This window comes from Panthera leo, chromosome D1 (assembly GCF_018350215.1).
Source record: "Panthera leo isolate Ple1 chromosome D1, P.leo_Ple1_pat1.1, whole genome shotgun sequence".
NCBI classification, from domain to species: domain Eukaryota; kingdom Metazoa; phylum Chordata; class Mammalia; order Carnivora; family Felidae; genus Panthera; species Panthera leo.
In genome coordinates this window covers 32,911,151-32,931,556 of record NC_056688.1, presented here as the reverse complement: position 1 = coordinate 32,931,556, position 20,406 = coordinate 32,911,151, and the positions used below count along the sequence as shown (strand labels likewise).

At 36.9% G+C, this 20,406-nt stretch overlaps 1 protein-coding gene across 1 annotated transcript in view; it reads left to right on the top strand.

Annotated features, from left to right (window-relative positions):
- The window catches only part of ARHGAP42 (Rho GTPase activating protein 42), a 303,324-nt gene that overhangs the window by 142,213 nt on the left and 140,705 nt on the right, over positions 1-20,406 (top strand). The window contains exon 4 of the mRNA XM_042904225.1: positions 8,075-8,146. Within this exon, the coding sequence (XP_042760159.1) occupies positions 8,075-8,146 (72 nt within the window). The remainder of the gene's footprint in view (positions 1-8,074; positions 8,147-20,406) is intronic.

The window sequence follows — 20,406 nt, the reverse complement described above, 5'->3', positions numbered from 1 at the left end:
GAAAACATCTTCTCATAATGTGAACCTAGATCGACTTCAACCAAAGGGAATACTATAGATTCAGACACAGAAGTGTATTAAGTAGGTAAATACAGAATGAGATTAATTATCTGTGTCAGTTTGGAGATATTAAACGTTGTAAATTTTGAGCACTGACTATATGTAAGGCATTGAGCTAAGTGTTTTGCATTCATTGTCTTAGTCCTTAGAACGAAGTTCAGTTGTGGGGTAGATGATGCAGCTCATGTTCAGAATGGTTACACAGCAGCTGTAAAAACAGATCCCAATTTAAGCCCAATTATAAATATGTGTGCTTGTACTGTATATGCATATCATCTTATTTAGCATCATTATTATTGGAGTTTTCAACACTGGAGAAATATCTCCCTGTTTAAGTTCACTAACTTTACATATATTAGAGCATGCTTGTTCCCAGCATAACCTAAACATTCAGTAAATGTTAGCCTTTATTGTTGCCATTTTTCCAAATAACACAGAAGTGTTCATGACATTGCCTTTCGCCTTATGCAAACAAGTTTAAAGCAGAATCAGCTATTTATTACCTCTGTAAAATCTGTGTATGTGTGTGTGTTTATGGATTTGGGGTTTCATGAGGGCAAGGAGGATTTAGAGAGTGAGAATTAAAAGTGAGGTACTTTGCTACTTTTTCCAGTCATCTCTCTGTAGCAGCATGCCTGCACAGTGTATCTGGAGGGATTCTTGTCTGAGCTCATAAATGGGAATTAAGTGATGGATGTCAGAGGTATCTACAGTTGGTTGTTGATGTCTTAGGATTTTGAGTATTGATTTACTTTATATGTCTTTATGCAAGGATTTTAGGTCTTTTCAAGATCCGTCATGTCATTTTTCTGCAAATTAGAGAATGATAATCATGGAGGGCACTAAAACTCTAGTTTTTATTTTTGTGTATACTATCCTTGTACATTTAGATATGGAATTTGAGAAATAAAACTCGACTGGAGAATAATAAGTTAAGTGAAAATAAGTGAAAGGAAAACATTTCCCTTGAAATTTTTAAATTGTGATATAATTTTATACTTATGGAAAAGTTACAAGAATAATATAAGGGACTCCTTTAAACTCTTTAACCTATTTTAAAATAGAGTTATATATTTTAAAAAAAGGTTTTCTCTTCCTCTTAGCATTGCTAATTATATAATAGATCATATTATCACAGTGGTAAATTATAATTTTGTTTGTTAATGTAAATTTCTTCTCAACTTTATTGAGATATAATCGATATATTGTGGAAGTTTAAAGTGTACAGGTTGACTTGATACATGTATGTATTGCAAAATGATTATCATCATGGCATTAGCTAACACTCCCATCCTGTCACATAATTACCATTTTTTGTGTTGACATTTTTTTTTCAATATATGAAATTTATTGTCAAATTGGTTTCCATACAACACCCAGTACTCATCCCAAAAGGTGCCCTCCTCAATACCCATCACCCACCCTCCCCTCCCTCCCACCCCCCATCAGCTCAGTTTGTTCTCAGTTTTTAACAGTCTCCTATGCTTTGGCTCTCTCCCACTCTAACCTCTTTTTTTTTTTTTTTTCCCTTCCCCTCCCCCATGGGTTTCTGTTAAGTTTCTCAGGATCCACATAAGAGTGAAACCATATGGTATCTGTCTTTCTCTGTATGGCTTATTTCACTTAGCATCACACTCTCTAGTTCCATCCACGTTGCTACAAAAGGCCATATTTCATTCTTTCTCATTGCCACGTAGTATTCCATTGTGTATATAAACCACAATTTCTTTATCCATTCATCAGTTGATGGACATTTAGGCTCTTTCCATAATTTGGCTATTGTTGAGAGTGCTGCTATAAACATTGGGGTACAAGCGCCCCTATGCATCAGTACTCCTGTATCCCTTGGGTAAATTCCTAGCAGTGCTATTGCTGGGTCATAGGGTAGGTCTATTTTTAATTTTCTGAGGAACCTCCACACTGCTTTCCAGAGCACCTGCACCAATTTGCATTCCCACCAACACTGCAAGAGGGTTCCCGTTTCTCCACATCCTCGCCAGCATCTATAGTCTCCTGATTTGTTCATTTTGGCCACTCTGACTGGCATGAGGTGATATCTGAGTGTGGTTTTGATTTGTATTTCCCTGATGAGGAGCGACGTTGAGCATCTTTTCACGTGCCTTTTGGCCATCCAGATGTCTTCTTTAGAGAAGTGTCTATTCATGTTTTCTGCCCATTTCTTCACTGGGTTATTTGTTTTTCGGGTGTGGAGTTTGGTGAGCTCTTTATAGATTTTGGATACTAGCCCTTTGTCCGATATGTCATTTGCAAATATCTTTTCCCATTCCGTTCGTTGCCTTTTAGTTTTGTTGGTTGTTTCCTTTGCTGTGCAGAAGCTTTTTATCTTCATAAGGTCCCAGTAATTCATTTTTGCTTTTAATTCCCTTGCCTTTGCGGATGTGTCGAGTAAGAGATTGCTACGGCTGAGGTCAGAGAGGTCTTTTCCTGCTTTCTCCTCTAGGTTTTGATGGTTTCCTGTCTCACATTCAGGTCCTTTATCCATTTTGAGTTTATTTTTGTGAATGTTGTGAGAAAGTGGTCTAGTTTCAACCTTCTGCATGTTGCTGTCCAGTTCTCCCAGCACCATTTGTTAAAGAGACTGTCTTTTTTCCATTGGATGTTCTTTCCTGCTTTGTCAAAGATGAGTTGGCCATATGTTTGTGGGTCTAGTTCTGGGGTTTCTATTCTATTCCATTGGCCTATGTGTCTGTTTTTGTGCCAATACCATGCTGTCTTGATGATGACAGCTTTGTAGTAGAGGCTAAAGTCTGGGATTGTGATGCCTCCTGCTTTGGTCTTCTTCAAAATTACTTTGGCTATTCGGGGCCTTTTGTGGTTCCATATGAATTTTAGGATTGCTTGTTCTAGTTTCGAGAAGAATGCTGGTGCAATTTTGATTGTGATTGAATTGAATGTGTAGATTGCTTTGGGTAGTATTGACATTTTGACAATATTTATTCTTCCAATCCATGAGCAGGGAATGTCTTTCCATTTCTTTATATCTTCTTCAATTACCTTCATAAGCTTTCTATAGTTTTCAGCATACAGATCTTTTACATCTTTAGTTAGATTTATTCCTAGGTATTTTATGTTTCTTGGTGCAATTGTGAATGGGATCAGTTTCTTTATTTGTCTTTCTGTTGCTTCATTGTTAGTGTATAAGAATGCAACTGATTTCTATACAATGATTTTGTATCCTGCAACTTTGCTGAATTCATGTATCAGTTCTAGAGACTTTTGGTGGAGTCTATCGGATTTTCCATGTATAATATCATGTCATCTGCAAAAAGTGAAAGCTTGACTTCATCTTTGCCAATTTTGATGCCTTTGATTTCCTTTTGTTGTCTGATTGCTGATGCTAGAACTTCCAACACTATGTTAAACAACAGCGGTGAGAGTGGGCATCCCTGTCTTGTCCTGATCTCAGGGAAAAAGCTCTCAGTTTTTCCCCATTGAGGATGATGTTAGCTGTGGGCTTTTCATAAATGGCTTTTATGATGTTTAAGTATGTTCCTTCTATCCCGACTTTCTCAAGGGTTTTTATTAAGAAAGGGTGCTGGGTTTTGTCAAAGGCCTTTTCTGCATCGATTGACAGGATCATATGGTTCTTCTCTTTTTTTTTATTAATGTGATGTATCACGTTGATTGATTTGCGAATGTTGAACCAGCCCTGCATCCCAGGAATGAATCCCACTTGATCATGGTGAATAATTCTTTTTATATGCTGTTGAATTCAATTTGCTAGTATCTTATTGAGAATTTTTGCATCCATATTCATCAGGGATTTTGGCCTGTAGTTCTCTTTTTTTACTGGGTCTCTGTCTGGTTTAGGAATCAAAGAAATATTGGCTTCATAGAATGAGTCTGGAAGTTTTCCTTCCTTTTCTATTTCTTGGAATAGCTTGAGAAGCATAGGTATTATCTCTGCTTTAAACGTCTGGTAGAACTCCCCTGGGAAGCCGTCTGGTCCTGGACTCTTATTTGTTGGGAGATTTTTGATAACCAATTCAATTTCTTCGCTGGTTATGAGTCTGTTCAAGGTTTCTATTTCCTCCTGATTGAGTTTTGGAAGAGTGTTTGTGTTTAGGAATTTGTCCATTTCTTCCAGGTTGTCCAATTTGTTGGCATATAATTTTTCATAGTATTCCCTGATAATTGTTTGTATCTCTGAGGGATTGGTTGTCATAATTCCATTTTCATTCATGATTTTATCTATTTGGGTCATCTCCCTTTTCTTTTTGAGAAGCCTGGCTAGAGGTTTGCAATTTTGTTTATTTTTTCAAAAAACCAACTCTTGGTTTTGTTGATCTGCTCCACAGTTTTTTTAGATTCTATATTTTTTATTTCTGCTCTGATCTTTATTATTTCTCTTCTTCTGCTGGGTTTAGGCTGCCTTTGCTGTTCTGCTTCTATTTCCTTTAGGTGTGCTGTTAGATTTTGTACTTGGGATTTTTCTTGTTTCTTGAGATAGGCCTGGATTGCAATGTATTTTCCTCTCAGGACTGCCTTTGCTGCGTCCCAAAGCGTTTGGATTGTTGTATTTTCATTTTCGTTTGTTTCCATATATTTTTTAATTTCTTCTCTAATTGCCTGGTTGACCCACTCATTCGTTAGTAGGGTGTTCTTTAACCTCCACGCTTTTGGAAGTTTTCCAGACTTTTTCCTGTGGTTGATTTCAAGCTTCATAGCATTGTGGTCTGAAAGTATGCATGGTATAATTTCAATTCTTGTAAACTTATGAAGGGCTGTTTTGTGACCCAGTATATGATCTATCTTGGAGAATGTTCCATGTGCACTGGAGAAGAAAGTATATTCTGTTGGTTTGGGATGCAGAGTTCTAAATATATCTGTCAAGTCCATCTGATCCAATGTCTCATTCAGGGCCCTTGTTTCTTTATTGACCGTGTGTCTAGATGATCTATCCATTTCTGTAAGTGGAGTGTTAAAGTCCCCTGCAATTACCACATTCTTATCAATAAGGTTGCTTATATTTGTGAATAATTGTTTTATATATTTGGGGGCTTCGGTATTCGGCGCATAGACATTTATAAATGTTAGCTCTTCCTGATGGATAGACCCTGTGATTATTATATAATGCCCTTCTTCATCTCTTGTTACAGCGTTTAATTTAAAGTCTAGTTTGTCTGATATAAGTATGGCTACTCCAGCTTTCTTTTGGCTTCCAGTAGCATGATAAATAGTTCTCCATCCCCTCACTCTCAATCTAAAGGTGTCCTCAGATCTAAAATGAGTCTCTTGTAGACAGCAAATAGATGGGTCTTGTTTTTTTATCCATTCTGATACCCTATGTCTTTTGGTTGGCGCATTTAATCCATTTACATTCAGTGTTATTATAGAAAGATACGGGTTTAGAGTCATTGTGATGTCTGTATGTTTTATGCTTGTAGTGATGTCTCTGGTACTTTGTCTCACAGGATCCCCCTTAGGATCTCTTGTAGGGCTGGTTTAGTGGTGACAAATTCCTTCAGTTTTTGTTTGTTTGGGAAGACCTTTATCTCTCCTTCTATTCTGAATGACAGACTTGCTGGATAAAGGATTCTCGGCTGCATATTCTTTCTGTTTAGCACACTGAAGATATCGTGCCAATCCTTTCTGGCCTGCCAAGTTTCAAAGGAGAGATCAGTCACGAGTCTTATAGGTCTCCCTTTATATGTGAGGGCACGTTTATCCCTTGCTGCTTTCAGAATTTTCTCTTTATCCTTGTATTTTGCCAGTTTGACTATGATATGTCGTGCAGAAGATCGATTCAAGTTACGTCTGAAGGGACTTCTCTGTGCCTCTTGGATTTCAATGCCTTTTTCCTTCCCCAGTTCAGGGAAGTTCTCAGCTATTATTTCTTCAAGTACCCCTTCAGTACCTTTCCCTCTCTCTTCCTCCTCTGGGATACCAATTATGCGTATGTTATTTCTTTTTAGTGTATCACTTAGTTCTCTAATTTTCCCCTCATACTCCTGGATTTTTTTATCTCTCTTTCTCTCAGCTTCCTCTTTTTCCATAACTTTATCTTCTAGTTCACCTAGTCTCTCCTCTGCCTCTTCAATCCTAGCCGTCGTGGTTTCCATTATGTTTTGCATTTCGTTTAAAGCGTTTTTCAGCTCCTCGTGACTGTTCCTTAGTCCCTTGATCTCTGTAGCAAGAGATTCTCTGCTGTCCTGTATACTGTTTTCAAGCCCAGCGATTAATTTGATGACTATTATTCTAAATTCACTTTCTGTTATATTACTTAAATCCTTTTTGATCAGTTCATTGGCTGTGTTATTTCCTGGAGATTCTTCTGAGGGGAATTCTTCCGTTTGGTCATTTTGGATAGTCCCTGGAGTGGTGCGGACCTGCAGGGCACTTCCCCTGTGCTGTGGTGTATAACTGGAGTTGGTGGGCTGGGCCGCAGTCAGACCTGATGTCTGCCCCCAGCCCACCGCTGGGGCCACAGTCAGACTGATGTGTGCCTTGTCTTCCCCTCTCCTAGGGGCGGGATTCACTGTGGGGTGGTGTGGCCCATCTGGGCTACTTGCACACTGCCAGGCTTGTGGTGCTAGGGATCTGGCGTCTTAGCTGGGGTGGGTAGGCAAGGTGCACGGGGGCGGGAGGGGCAGGCTTAGCTCGCTTCTCCTTAGGTGATCCACTTCAGGAGGGGCCCTGTGGCAGCGGGAGGGAGTCAGATCCGCTGCCGGAGGTTTGGCTCCGCAGAAGCACAGAGTTGGGTGTTTGTGAGGAGCTAGCAAGTTCCCTGGCAGGAACTGGTTCCCTTTGGGATTTTGGCTGGGAGATGGGCAAGGGAGATGGCGCTGGCGAGCGCCTTTGTTCCCCACCAAGCTGAGCTCTGTCGTCCGGGGGCTGAGCAACTCTCCCTCCCTTTGTCCCTCAGCCTTCCCGCTTTCCGAGCAGAGCTGTTAACTTATGACCTCCCAGACGCTAAGTCGCGCTTGTTGTCGGAACACACTCCGTCCAGCCCCTCCGCTTTTGCCAGCCAGACTCGGGGGCTCTGCTTGGCCAGCAGGCTGCCCCTCTGCCCAGGCTCCCTCCCGTCAGTCCGTGGATCTCGCACCGCCTCGCCGCCCTTCCTACCCTCTTCTGTGGGCCTCTCGTCTGCACTTGGCTCCAGAGAGTCCGTTCTGCTAGTTTTCTGGTGGTTTTCTGGGTTATTTAGGCAGGTGTAAGTGGAATCTAAGTGATCAGCAGGACGTGCGGTGAGCCCAGAGTCCTCCTACGCCGCCATCTTCCAACCCAGGTTGTGTTGAGAACATTTAAGATTGTGTTTAATTTTAATGGTATAAAGGTTTTTTCAGATGAAAATTTCCTCCCAGCATACTGTTTTTCTTAGAATTGTCTGGGTCTTGCATTCAGTCCCTGGCTCCCATACTGAAAACCTCTTCACAGTATTCTCACAGATCCAAATTAAATATTTATCTGTTTTAAGGTGTAAGTAAATCCCAGTTTGGAGTTTGGGACTAAAATACTATTCATTGAAATGAAATCAGGTACAGTTTTAGCAGGGTTGGACATATGCAAACATTCAGACAAATCCCTAGTGTAAAGAATCTAATTAAATGGAAAAAAAATGAACCTTATTTTATTTTGTGGCTTAGAATAACATTCTAGTGCCAAGTGGAAGCGCTTTATATGGTTTAATTTTTAAATGATGCTTGAACTGACTGCATTAAACTAGTGTAATTAAAGGTATTTGTAAATTTAATATCTGTGCTATTTCTTAGTTAAATCTTAGAATATGAAATTAAATATTCAGGCTAGGATCTAAACGTGTACTGTTTTCCATTTTTCACATTATTGTTAGGCTTGAGTAAAATAATTGGTGAGAATGACCTCATAAGGTAGAAAAATACTATACAACATGCAACATATTTTTACTTCATTTATAGAAGCAAACAGGAGAACAAAAGCTGTTCATTTAAATAAGTTGAATAAAGGAGCTGTTTTTTTTCAATATTTGCATGAAATTATACAGAATTTAATGTATTTGCATTTTTAATTTCAGATTCAAAATGCTAATGATGTATTAATTGCTCCACTTGAGAAATTTCGCAAAGAACAGATAGGTGCAGCAAAAGTAAGTGCTACATTTTATTCTTCAGATATCGTCCTGATAATTAAAGATGACATAATTTCAGATGTTAACATTTTTGAAATTAAATGTTAACCTTTTAAAAAATTCTGTACATCATTTTAAATTTTTGCACAGAGCCTATTACAAAGACTGGAATTCTTTTAAGCATAAAAGATATTCTTGTACTTAATAGAGAAAGTCAGCATGTTATGGGTGAGTTCCTCCCATCCCAACTATTGTGGGAAATTAACTATTTTAAAGAGTGAAGTTAAAGTAAAATTGAGACACTTTTTCCTAACTATATAAAATAAAAATTAGGTATTGGGTGTATTGAAAACTTAGGTAAGTAATAATAAAATAACGTTTATTATTTTTTGTGTTTTTTTCATTATTAATAAAAATGTGTTTGTGAAAAAACTTTAGACATGATTCTCAAGCCTTTGTGTTATTGTTTAATTGATTACAGACCAATTAAGATTTCCCTGAGCCCAATAGCTTCTGAAATTCATTTGCATCCTCTTTCTCAGACCTATACCTAAACTATCCTGCTCAACATTATATAAGGACATAAAATTTAGGGTTTCCAAAACAGAACTCATCATCTCCCATCCTTCTTCTATCTTTTCTCTATTTTGGTTTTCTATTTAGTCAAAGACATACCCCTTCCCCATTCAAGCAGTATTGTCTCTTCTACTGCAGAATTATTTTTTCCTTCTTTCCTCCTTCCCATCTGTCTGAAATATTGAAATAGCTTATGGGTTGGTCTCCTTACTTTCATCCTAATCTGTACACATTTTTGCTGTCTTCATCCTTCTTCCAATGAAATCTTCAGTGGTTTTCCTTGAGAGATGGTTTAATTCTGATAATGAAAGCTTTCCACATTGTGCCCATTTGCAACATTTCAGTGTATCTCCTTCCTCCAGCACAATTGTCCATTCACCTGTCTTTGTATATACTCTTGACTATGTCCATGGCTTTGCACAAACTTCCCTCTTCCTGGAGTATTTTTTACCCTTCCCTGTTGAAGTCTTCTTACCTCTCCATGGCTTCATTCATATCCCAGCACCAGAAAGAAGCTTTCCTCATTCCCTCTCTCTCTCTCTCTGTCTCTCTCTCAAAAAACAAAAACAAAACAAAACAAAAAAAAAAAAAACAAAAAAAAACACACAAAAAAAAAAAAAACAGAGAGAGAGAGAGCGAGAGAGAGAGCACGCAACTGGGGGAGAGGGGCAGAGGCAGAGAGAGAGAGAATCTTAAACAGGCTGTACACTAATCACAAAGTCCAATGCAGCACTTGATTCTATGACCCTGGGATGATGACCTAACCCAGAGTCAAGATTAGGATGCTTAACTCACTGACCCACACAGGGGTCCTGGTCTTTCTTCATATTATTTGTTCCCCTTCCAGAATTGATTATCTTTCTTATAGAATCAAGTAGTTTTTATGCTTATTTCCTGTAAGAAACTAACAAAGTCTGTTGAATTAGAGTTTTTTGTGTATTTTTCTACCAATTATAAACAATTATCAAGTCAGGGACTAAACCAGAACCATGTTTATGTTAATTAATTCAGGAAACATTTATCAGTATCCTAGTTGGCCCACTTGTGGCCAGCATGGTGTTTGATAAGATTAAGGGATACAGTTGTAAACACAATAGTCTTGCTCTCTGCACTTGTGTCCCTTATTATCTTTTGTGGAAGGCAGACACCAAAGTAATTAACAAATGCACTGAGGATTGTGATGCAAAAGTTAAGAGCAGTTTGTTAGAGTATAATTAATAAAACTGACCATGTCCAGAGGACCAGGCAACACTTTCTGGAGGAAGTATTGGTTAAACAGAAAGCTAAATGATAAAGAAATAGCTAGAAATGGGCGTTCAGAGGTGAGAAAGGAATAACCCATATTCCCAAAGAGGGAGCAGAGTGGGTATGAGTAAAGGCCTTAAAGGAGGATAGAGCCTGGCATTTTAGGAGAAAAAGGTCCAGGCTGTTAGAAATATAGAGGACCATGGAGACAGATGGCATGCACACAGCTTTATTAATGGCCCATAGTATTTTGTTCCTTATTCTGAGGGTGTTGTTAAGCCAAATAAAAGTTGTAGCTAGATGAGTGATGTTATATTTGCATTTTATTTTATTTTATTTTATTTTATTTTATTTTAATTTAATTTTATTTATTTTTATCATTTTTATGTTATTTTTTTATCTTTTATATTTTCATTTTAAATATCCCTCTAGTTTCATGTCATGCAGGGATTGGAGGGGGCAGGACTTCCTATACCACCAATGCACACATGACTTCTTTGGGAAAGCCAATTTGGGACTATGGGATAATGACTTCAGATTCAGAAGGTGATAGTGGCTATGGAGACAAAGGGATGTATTTCAGAGGTAAAATGGGAAAGGTAGGAAATGGGTTACATACTGGGAAGTGAGGAACAGGACATTTCAGAGATTACTCTTAGGGTTCTGGGTTGCATAATTGGGTGACTTTTGGAGTGATTTACTGAGATAGACAGCATTAATGTTTGGATGGCAAAAATGAGTTTGGCTTTAGACGTAATGAATTTGAGGTTCCTCCAAGACATCCAGGTGGGGATGTTGAGCTTGCATGTATATATTCCTACCTGAATTCGAAATACACATTTGGGAACCATTGTCCTCTAGGTGGTGATTAAATTCATGGGTAAAGTTAGATTCCTTCTGGGAAAGAATAGATTGAGAAGAGGACTTCTATATAGTCTGAGAACTCAACATTTGATGTTTTGAGAGAGAAAAACAGGACAGATAAGGAAGTTGAGAAGGAAGGGCAGAAGAAGGAAGAAAATAAGAATATGGGGTGTGCTCAGAGCAAGGAAGTTTTTTTTTCCAAGAATAATAGTAGCTAATCTGTATTGACATCTATATTATAGGGGTTCTTACTGAGCTATTACATCTGAGACTTAATTAAATTCTCACAAGCAACCCATGAGGTGAGTACAGGTATTACACCTGCTTTTACAATGAGGAAAATGATGAAGTGATCACAACAGATCACAGAGCTAGGAGGTCCGACTATGTGTCTGAAATTAAGCCATTTTACCTTAGAGCCTCAATTTACAATGTTTCACTTCACTGATATTTTTATAAAATTAAAGAGCTTTGTGAAAAATTCTTTAGTACAGGATATTCCAAGTGTTTTGGCCCATCTAGAGTAGAGTTTACTTGTGTAAGGATTATTCTTATTTCAAGGTTTAGGTTAGGTATAGTTAAAAGAAAATGAATAATTATACCTATTTTATTTTATTTTTTATTTTATCTTCTTTTTTTTACTATTATTCTATTTTTAAACACCTCAGTTGCTGGACGTATCAGCTGAAAACACACACAGTATATTATGCCTTTTGCCTAGTCATTGGGAGGTGTTTTAAACTTGCTGTTAAATGAATTCAAATGAAATCTTGAACCTAAAGATTACTGCACTTGGCCTTTTGGTTGTGGTGATTCTGTGTACTTTATCTGCCTGATGCTTTTAGTACTAAATTGTAAGCTGCTAAGTAATCCTTGTTCAGTGAAGTGAATAAAAAAACAGGCATTTTCTTCTGAAATATATGTATAGGTCAGTTTTATTTTGGTATTGCAGAAACACCATGGTAGAAATAAAAATATTTGAAGGAGTTTATTTTTTTCTATTGCTTTACTCCCTGTTTTACTTATATATTTTCCTGGTAAATAGAGGTAATTCTACAGATGATACTCTGCTGCTTTTTACAGTGTGTACAATAGAGGTTTCCAGCAAGTGTTCAGGCTGATGAGCTGGAAGGCAAGAGTGTCAGTTAAGTGTAGACTCCTGCAGTGCAGTCAGTGACCTCCTCACCTTGGACCAAGTGGAAAATGCTGAGTCAAAGTAGCCCTCTCCTCACAACCAGATGATCCTATTTAACTGACATGGACTAAGTCTACAGACCACAAACATTTCCTTTTGTAGTGTGTTCTGTGGACTTTGAGACACCTGATACCTTGCTGTGGAACGCAAGGTGCTGTGTGAGTTATAGTTGTGGGGAAAAAGCACCATTGAAAGCCATTAGAAAAGATTAATGATGGGGGTTCCCGCACTGAACTGAGGAGATGGTTCCTGTTTTTTGAATAGCTGAAATTATGTGTAAATAGTTGCAAAGTATATTTATTTAGAGGTTCTTAGTGTGCTGGTATATGCAGAATGGAATTGTTTGCAGGCCTGACATATTACGTGTGTCAGAGTATAGAATTGAATACTTGTGTGTGTTTTTTTTAATTTGTATCCTGTTAAAACTGCTGATTTCAGTTCTAGAAATGAGTAGAAAATCCAGTAGGTATCCAGAATGATTAATGCAAACTAAAATTTTCACAATATAAATATATCCAGAGCAGCATACATTACAGCAAAATGAAATATAACTTGTTTTCACATTTTATATAAATTGACAACTATATTTGGTTACATTCAAAATCGTGCCCTTGCTCCTAGTGAGAATCATTTTTAAGTCATATCTATACTTGCCAAACCTGTTCCTACATAAACTGGTGACTCCAAAGAATAGGTAGAACTCTGTATCTGAGTTCCTACTCAAAGACAAATACATTAAGAGAAATAGTGTAAACATACCTACATATCAGCCTATTACATATTTTAGGAAATGGAACCGGCTTTCAGGAGACCCAGGACTCATTTTATACATATAAACAGACTGAGCAGCTAGTTATTGGCACAGTGAGGATTAGAACTCAATTCCTTAGATCGCTGGTCTATCAAGTCCTCTATTACTCCTCTTTAGAATACTCTTTTGTGACATATTTTATTTTGCTTATCTTTAGCAAACAAATGGTTTAGTGTGCAATACATCTTAATTATAAAAATGTTTCGGGGCGCCTGGGTGGCTCAGTTGGTTGAGTGTCCGACTTCAGCTCAGGTCACGATCTCACGGTCCGTGAGTTCGAGCCCCGCGTCGGGGTCTGGGCTGATGGCCCAGAGCCTGGAGCCTGCTTCCGATTCTGTGTCTCCCTCTCTCTGCTCCTCCCCCGTTCATGCTCTGTCTCTTTCTGTCTCAAAAATAAATAAACGTTAAAAAAAAAATTAAAAAAAAAAAAAAAAATGTTTCAAGTATGCCCACTTCATTGAAAACTTGCCCACTTTGAATCAAGCCTAGTTATGTACTTAATTTTATTTTTAATTTTCCTCAGCATACAGTAGGCACTTAATACTGACTTATTTCATTAGAGATGAGATACCTGAGAAATACTGCCCATAAAAGACATTTTCATTTCCATGGGAAACATTTTTTTTAAGACTGGTTTTCAGTTTTAAGTAGACCTTAATAGAAATCATATGAACATTGATCTATGGTATTAATAGAAAAATAAACAATATAATATTAGTCATTTCAAAATAGTACTGATTTTCTTTATGTTAGTTTCATGTTGAAGACTGTAATGGAACCTGATAATTCTTGTCCCTTCATTTTCTCCATAATAGAGTTTGGTTCTGTCTCTGAGCATTTATTATTATTATTATTATTATTATTATTATTATTTTATTTATTTGTTTTGAGAGAAAGAGAGCACAAGTGAGGGAGGGGCAGGAGAGAGAGAGGGAGAGAGAGAATCCCAAGCAGGCTCCACTCTGTCAGCACAGAGCCCATTGTGAGGCTTGAACCTGTGAAACGTGAGATCATGATCTGAGCCAAAATCAGGAGTTGGACACTCAACTGACTGAGCCACCCAGGTGCCCCTGAGCGTTTATTATTTTTAAACATGTCTTGCACCTCTAATTATTTTAGCATGTTGTATCTAAAATCTGTGGACAGTTGTCACGATTAGTTTGTCACATAGTCTTAGATTTCTTTCATGTAAAAAATGGCTTCATCTAATTTGTTGTCTCAAATAGACAAATGACTTAGAGAAACTAGAAGGGTTATAGATGCTTTACTTATTCCAAATTATAAAGTTTTTGCCACTTAACTGACTTATTAATCTAATTTAATGGGTAATACATTGGGCTCATTATGGGAACAGTCCAAAAGAATGTGTTTTATAGCATCAGAGTATGGATTTAGTACATCACCTTACTTTTCCTCCAGTTGTCAACAAGTTCTTTTTTATTTAATTTTTTTAATGCTTATTTTTGAGAGAGAAAGACAGAGTGCGAGTGGGGGAGGGGCAGGGAGAGAGGGAGACAGAGAATCTGAAGCAGGCTCCAGGCTCAGAGCTGTCAGCACAGAGCCTGACGCGGGGCTCACACTCACAGATCGCGAGATCATGACCTGAGCCGAAGTCAGACACTTACCCGAGCCACCCAGGTGCCCCTAGTTGTCAACAAGTTCTACAGAGAGGATGGTCAGGATTGATTTTGCATGTGCCGCTGATGGCTGCTGTGCTGAATCTGTCTCCTGGACAGAAATTCTCTGGGGCTGAATTTTTAGGACAAATTATAAACATTTCATAGTTGTTTTGAAATTCTCTTTTTTGTACTTTTTGTCATTAGAACCTATTTTATGGGGTTTGAGAATTATTGATTTTTGGTATTTGGTCATCTTTAGAAATAATAATAATAGGTAACCAAGTACTATTTTACATGAAACTCATTTAATCCTTACACCAGCATATTAGATAGGAAAACTGTTACGCACATTTTATAGATAAATAAGCTGAGGTGCAGAGAAGTTAAGCAAATGGGCTGAGGTCTTGTGACTAGTAAGAAGTAGAGTCAGATTTTAAACAGAAACGAGATAAAACCTATAGAGTTCTTGAGTAGCAGCACTACATGTTTGATGCTCAAGAAATATTAATTAATTCCTTTATTTTTAAAGAAGGAAAATTGGCTACTTAGCTCCTTTGGAGAGCAGATAGTGTCTTATAATTTACCAGCAGGTTCTATACAGTCATACACACTTGAGATCAAAACCTGACACATAGTACTCATAAGAACTGTGAACTTGGGTAAGTTAATTATCTTTTCTAAGCCTTAGTTTCCCTATCTGAAAAAAAAAAATGGAGACAATAATAGGACTATCTTCATATGATTGATGTGATAGCATAATTTGACATTTCAAATAAATTTCTTAGTGTAATTTCTTCTACATGGCAAGTACTAAGATGTTAATTGCTTTCATAGTTAATCAGTATTCACATTATATACTTTTTGTCAGTATTAACCAAAAGTATTACAGTAAAAATAAGATCATTGTTCATGTAGTTTAGTTTGCCTTATTTTCTTTTATAGGCAGAGAAAAATCACTGTTGATTCTAGATTATTAAGTGCAGTTCTCAGGGTTACCAAGCAAGAGGGGCCTACCTGGACAGTACCTATAGTTAAAAACACTGTAAATCTTGTGAAGTGCTATTACTTACAATAGTCCTACAAAGTATGAAGTTAGGAAGTATTTTCCACATGACTAACCTGACACCTAGAAAGATCAAGCAGCATTACCAGCAACCCAGAGGTGCAGGTGTACTTTAGCTAGGCACTCAAGTCCAACCCTTCTGTTGCTAACTTAGTAATTTGGGCAGCATAATATACCTGCCTTTATCATAGGAATGTAAGTGCTTGTTTTTTGTTTTTGTTTTTGTTTTTGTTTTTTTTTTTTTGGAGTTCATATTGTATTTTCACCATCATTACAACATTCTTGTGAGGTGAATATCATCTCTAATTGATTGACCCCATTGCCACCACTAGAAAAACAAACCAGATCACATCCCCTGGAGACAGTAAGTCAGTAAAAGTCTCTTTACTTGACACGTGGTACCATTCAGTGTCTCTACATGTTACAAAAATTGCTGAGGGTATTATTTTCTTCACATTTCAGAGTTTGCTAGTCCATTAGAAAAGCTGAGCCTCCTATAGTTACAATTCTGGATAGGGACATAACCTAAAGGCCTTCTGAACAATTAAGTCAATATATATTTATTACCTCACTATATGTTAAGTGTATATGTATATGTATATACATACATAGATTATTATAACTTTATTAAGTGGCTGTTATGTGCTTAGATAGGAGGATAAACTCTTGTGTTATATTTTTATTATAGTAAATTGAAGATAAGATTGTCACTTTTTGTCCCCCTCCTGATTATCCTTATGTTGATGCCAAAAGACTGATACTTAGGAAACATTTTAAGCTTCCCAGAATTTGTATATTTATAAAAGATCCTTATACTAATTTTTTAGGTCAAGTATATAGCTTATTAAATTTTATTGCAATTTACAAGTATTCTACAAAAATAGTAATTGATGAAATGCAGTGGAGCCTCACTAATGTTATTGTTAAAATCTATACTGAGTGAAAAACCTTGTTATTCAATAGAATTCTTCAATGGTCAGCCTTTTTGGGTAGGAATCAAGCCTTTTTCCATGTAATGGAATCTTCTCTGTAGCAAATCCATTTACTTAAAGTTAACCTGGTGGAAGGAGAAATTCCAAATAACTAATGAAAATTTTCTAGATCCCTTGCTTTCAATAGGGACAACAGTGAGGAGTACAGACATTCTTGGAAGTTCAGAAGTTCAAATGCTCATGGAGCATCTCCCCTGAGGACATTTCCCCTGTGAATTTTATATCTTTTCTAGAAAACAAGGTAGTTTCTTTGTTCAATAGCTGGCGTTTTTATCTGTAGATTCATTTTTTCCTCACATCTACTGGCTGCCCTATTGCAGAAGAATTTGCTACATGAGAATTTATGCTTCTTATTGCTATATACATTGACATTTTTCCTTACACCTTCTACCTTTTTAATTATCCCTTAGGTGGTCGGGAAGCTATCAGTGATTGTTATTTTTTTTCAAATTTAAATTATTAGAAATATTCTGAAACACTTAGGAAACTTTATATTGATTTCTATGGAAAACTAAACACCATAGAATTGGAAAACATTTTATTTCACACTTAAATGTTACAATTCAATGCCAAGTTGCAGATAGAAACAGGTGTACATTTAAAGCATCAGAAATACATGGTTTTGTAGTACACACATTTGATGTTAACTGGAGAGCTTTGATAAAATGACTACCCTCTGTGAATAATACCCTCCTGTGTTTAATTTTATATCATAATAGTTGCTTGTTAATTGAGAAAACACACATAAGTGTCAGAACTTATTTTCAGGGTGATCTAGGATGGAAGAAGGAAGATGAAGGATTTTTCAAATAATTTTTATAGAATACTAGATTTTGTATCTTACAATCTATTCTTTAGGGTTGTTGGAAATGAATTAAGTCAGCATTTGAATTTTTTTTAATGTTCACTCATTTTTGAGAGAGAGAGACAGCATAAGCAAGGGAGGGGTGGAGAAAGAAGGTACAGAGGATCTGAAGCAGGCTCTAAGCTGATAGCAGTGAACCCAATGCAGGACTCAAACTCACGAACTGTGAGATCATGCATGACCTGAGCTGAAATCGAAAGCTTAACTGAGTGAGCCACCCCAGTGCCCCTCAGCATTTGAATTTTAATGATACTTCATTGGGCTTTTCTTATTGCCCTCACCTATATTTTGTGTATATCATATTGGAATTAAAGCTTTATAATATGCATTGAGTAATTGGAAACCCTCTAAAGACTATAAATCAGTGAGTTAATATTTAGGAAACTTTAATAGATTTAAAAATTAAATTATGAAGAACTTCAGACTACTTTCCCTACAAAATTAATTAAACCTTTTGTTACATCTGAAATACAGAACATTTTCATATCTAGTCAAGCAAACAAAACAAAACAAAATAAACATGTACTGAGTATCTCAAAGTTGCTAGTGTCATTGTCAGGAAATATCTGCATTTGCTGAACATTCCTATTATACATACAGTTATTCTTAATAGGACATTGTTTCAACTTATCAAACTCTTGTTTTCTGTTAACAGCTTTAGTTTTTAAGTGTTCGTGCTAAAATTTAGCAGTGAAAACTGAACTCGAAGCCCCAAAGAGTATCTGGTTATTATAACAATAAAAATTTTAAAAATATCAATAGAGACCTATAAAATCACTTAAGTTTTCGTTGTTCATGTCACACTGTTTATTCAGATCAAAATCAAATCTCAGCAGGAATTAAGGTAGAGCACTTTGATTCCATACTGACCCAGTTGACTGTGGGTTTGATGGTGAGACTTTTGCTGTGTTTCATTTACTTCATTCCAAAGTAATAAGATATTTTGGCATCTATATTTTATCATCTAATAACAGGCTCTCCTCTGCTGCTTAATCCTCTGTGCCCTGCTCTGAGTCATTAGAAAGTGGATTAGCATCCCATCATCCATCTTAAGTCATTGATAAAAAAAACAACAAACATTCAATTGGACAGTGTTGATCTGCTTTGTCAGGATGATGTGAAGTCAAGGGACACAAAAATAAAATATGGTGCTTGCCTTCATGGAGCTAACAGTATAGCAAAAGAAGCCACAGAAAAACAAATAATTATGATGAAATGGAATTAATGATGTATCTGAAATATTCCCACAGTATTTACATGCACAATGGAAGGAACAATTCATTCTTTTAACCAGGGGGAGGATGGCCAAGACTTTTGTGATATTCTGGTATCAGCAGGTGCAATGTAATGGCTAGCAGAAACTTTCCAGTTAGTGCAAGGGATAAACAGCATCACAGGCAAAAGAGAAGAGTCATAATGGTGTAAAAAAATTGTGATGGCTTTAGAAAATGGTTTGGAAACTTGATATATTCTGGTGTGATTAGAGCTGTTGCTTTTCACCTTTTTTCCTCCCTAACATGAACCACATTAAGACATGCATTATACATCAGAATTCAATGAATACATATGCTAACATACTTCTATTACCACATATATACTCTGGTATTTTCAGTTGTATTCTACTCTAATCTTTTTCATTTCAAACAAGTGCTGGCTATAACTCATGAGACTGGTTATGTAACCCACCAATGTCATAACCCATACTATGAATAAATATTGGGTCATTGCTTAGCATGCAAATGTAAGTGGAAAGTGAAGGCAAATTAGTGAGAAATGAGGCAAGAAATGCTCAGTCAACGCAGAATAATGGAGAGTTTTGTGCTGCACCAATGACTTTTTTTTTTGTTAATAATCATGATGATGATGAACAAGATATAATAGATAATGATCATACATGTGAGATGTATTCTAGGCAGCTCACATAATATTTATTTCATCTTTACAACAACTCTATGAGGTAGGAGCTATTATTTTCATCCTCTTCTTACTAGTGAGTAAACTTGAGCCACAGAGAGAATAATGTAATTTGTTAATGATTAGGCAGCTGGTAAATGACAAAGCACAGGATTGAACCCAGGTAGTTTGGCTCTAAGGTACCTGCTCCTAACCATGATACTTTAATCTTCTACTCATATGGCAGACATGATACTCATATGGGCAGAGTCTTAGTCTACATTTTAAGAAGATAACTTATGAGCAAGGTGTAAGGCTGGATGGAGTCTGAGAGACCAACTGCCAGCCACTGATTCATCAATCTTTGCATTAGAATGTTTATGAAATCTTTTTCTGCCATCAGGAAATCCAGTCATTTCTGTGTACCTGCCAGCCACACAGGCCTGGTAGCGGCAAAACCACACCAGCAGGAGGGGAACCTTTGGCCTATGTCATATAAAGGTCTTTGCAGTAAGCTACAAACCCCTAGAATAATCCTCTCGCCTTCTCAAGTAGTTCAAAGATGATCCTCTTTGTTAGCCCTGAAGTTTCCATAGGCCACTGCTTTTTTTTTTTTTTTTCTTATTCTCTGATTTAGCAGCTCCTGCTATTCTAATGCTTTTCTTCTAAGTCAGTACATTTCTCCAGTCTACCACATCTTTCCTTTTTAAAACTTTTTTCTGTCCTTTCCTTTGGGTATGAGAGGCTGATGTTCCCATCTGTGAATTCAGCTGTTACCAAATTCCCAAAGGAATGATGGCCCAGGAGAGACTGATCCCACCATCCTATGTGATATTTTTACCAGTTCCAGTGCAGAGCAAGTATCTCATTAAAGGACACACGTGACTCTATCCTCTTCTACCTCAGGATGATTTTCCACCGTGAAGAGTTTAAGGGTGACCTTTGTTTCCTTTTCTGTGTTTAAAGTATTAATTTCTGTTTTAAGGCCAAGATGGATAAACTATAGGCCAAATCTGGCTTACTGCCTGTTTTTGTGTGGACCTTAAACTACGAATATGTGTGGTTTCTACATTTTTAAATAGTTTTTAAAAAATTAAAAAAACAGTATGTTATGATGTGAAAATTATGTGAAAATAAGATTTCAGTGCTCATAAA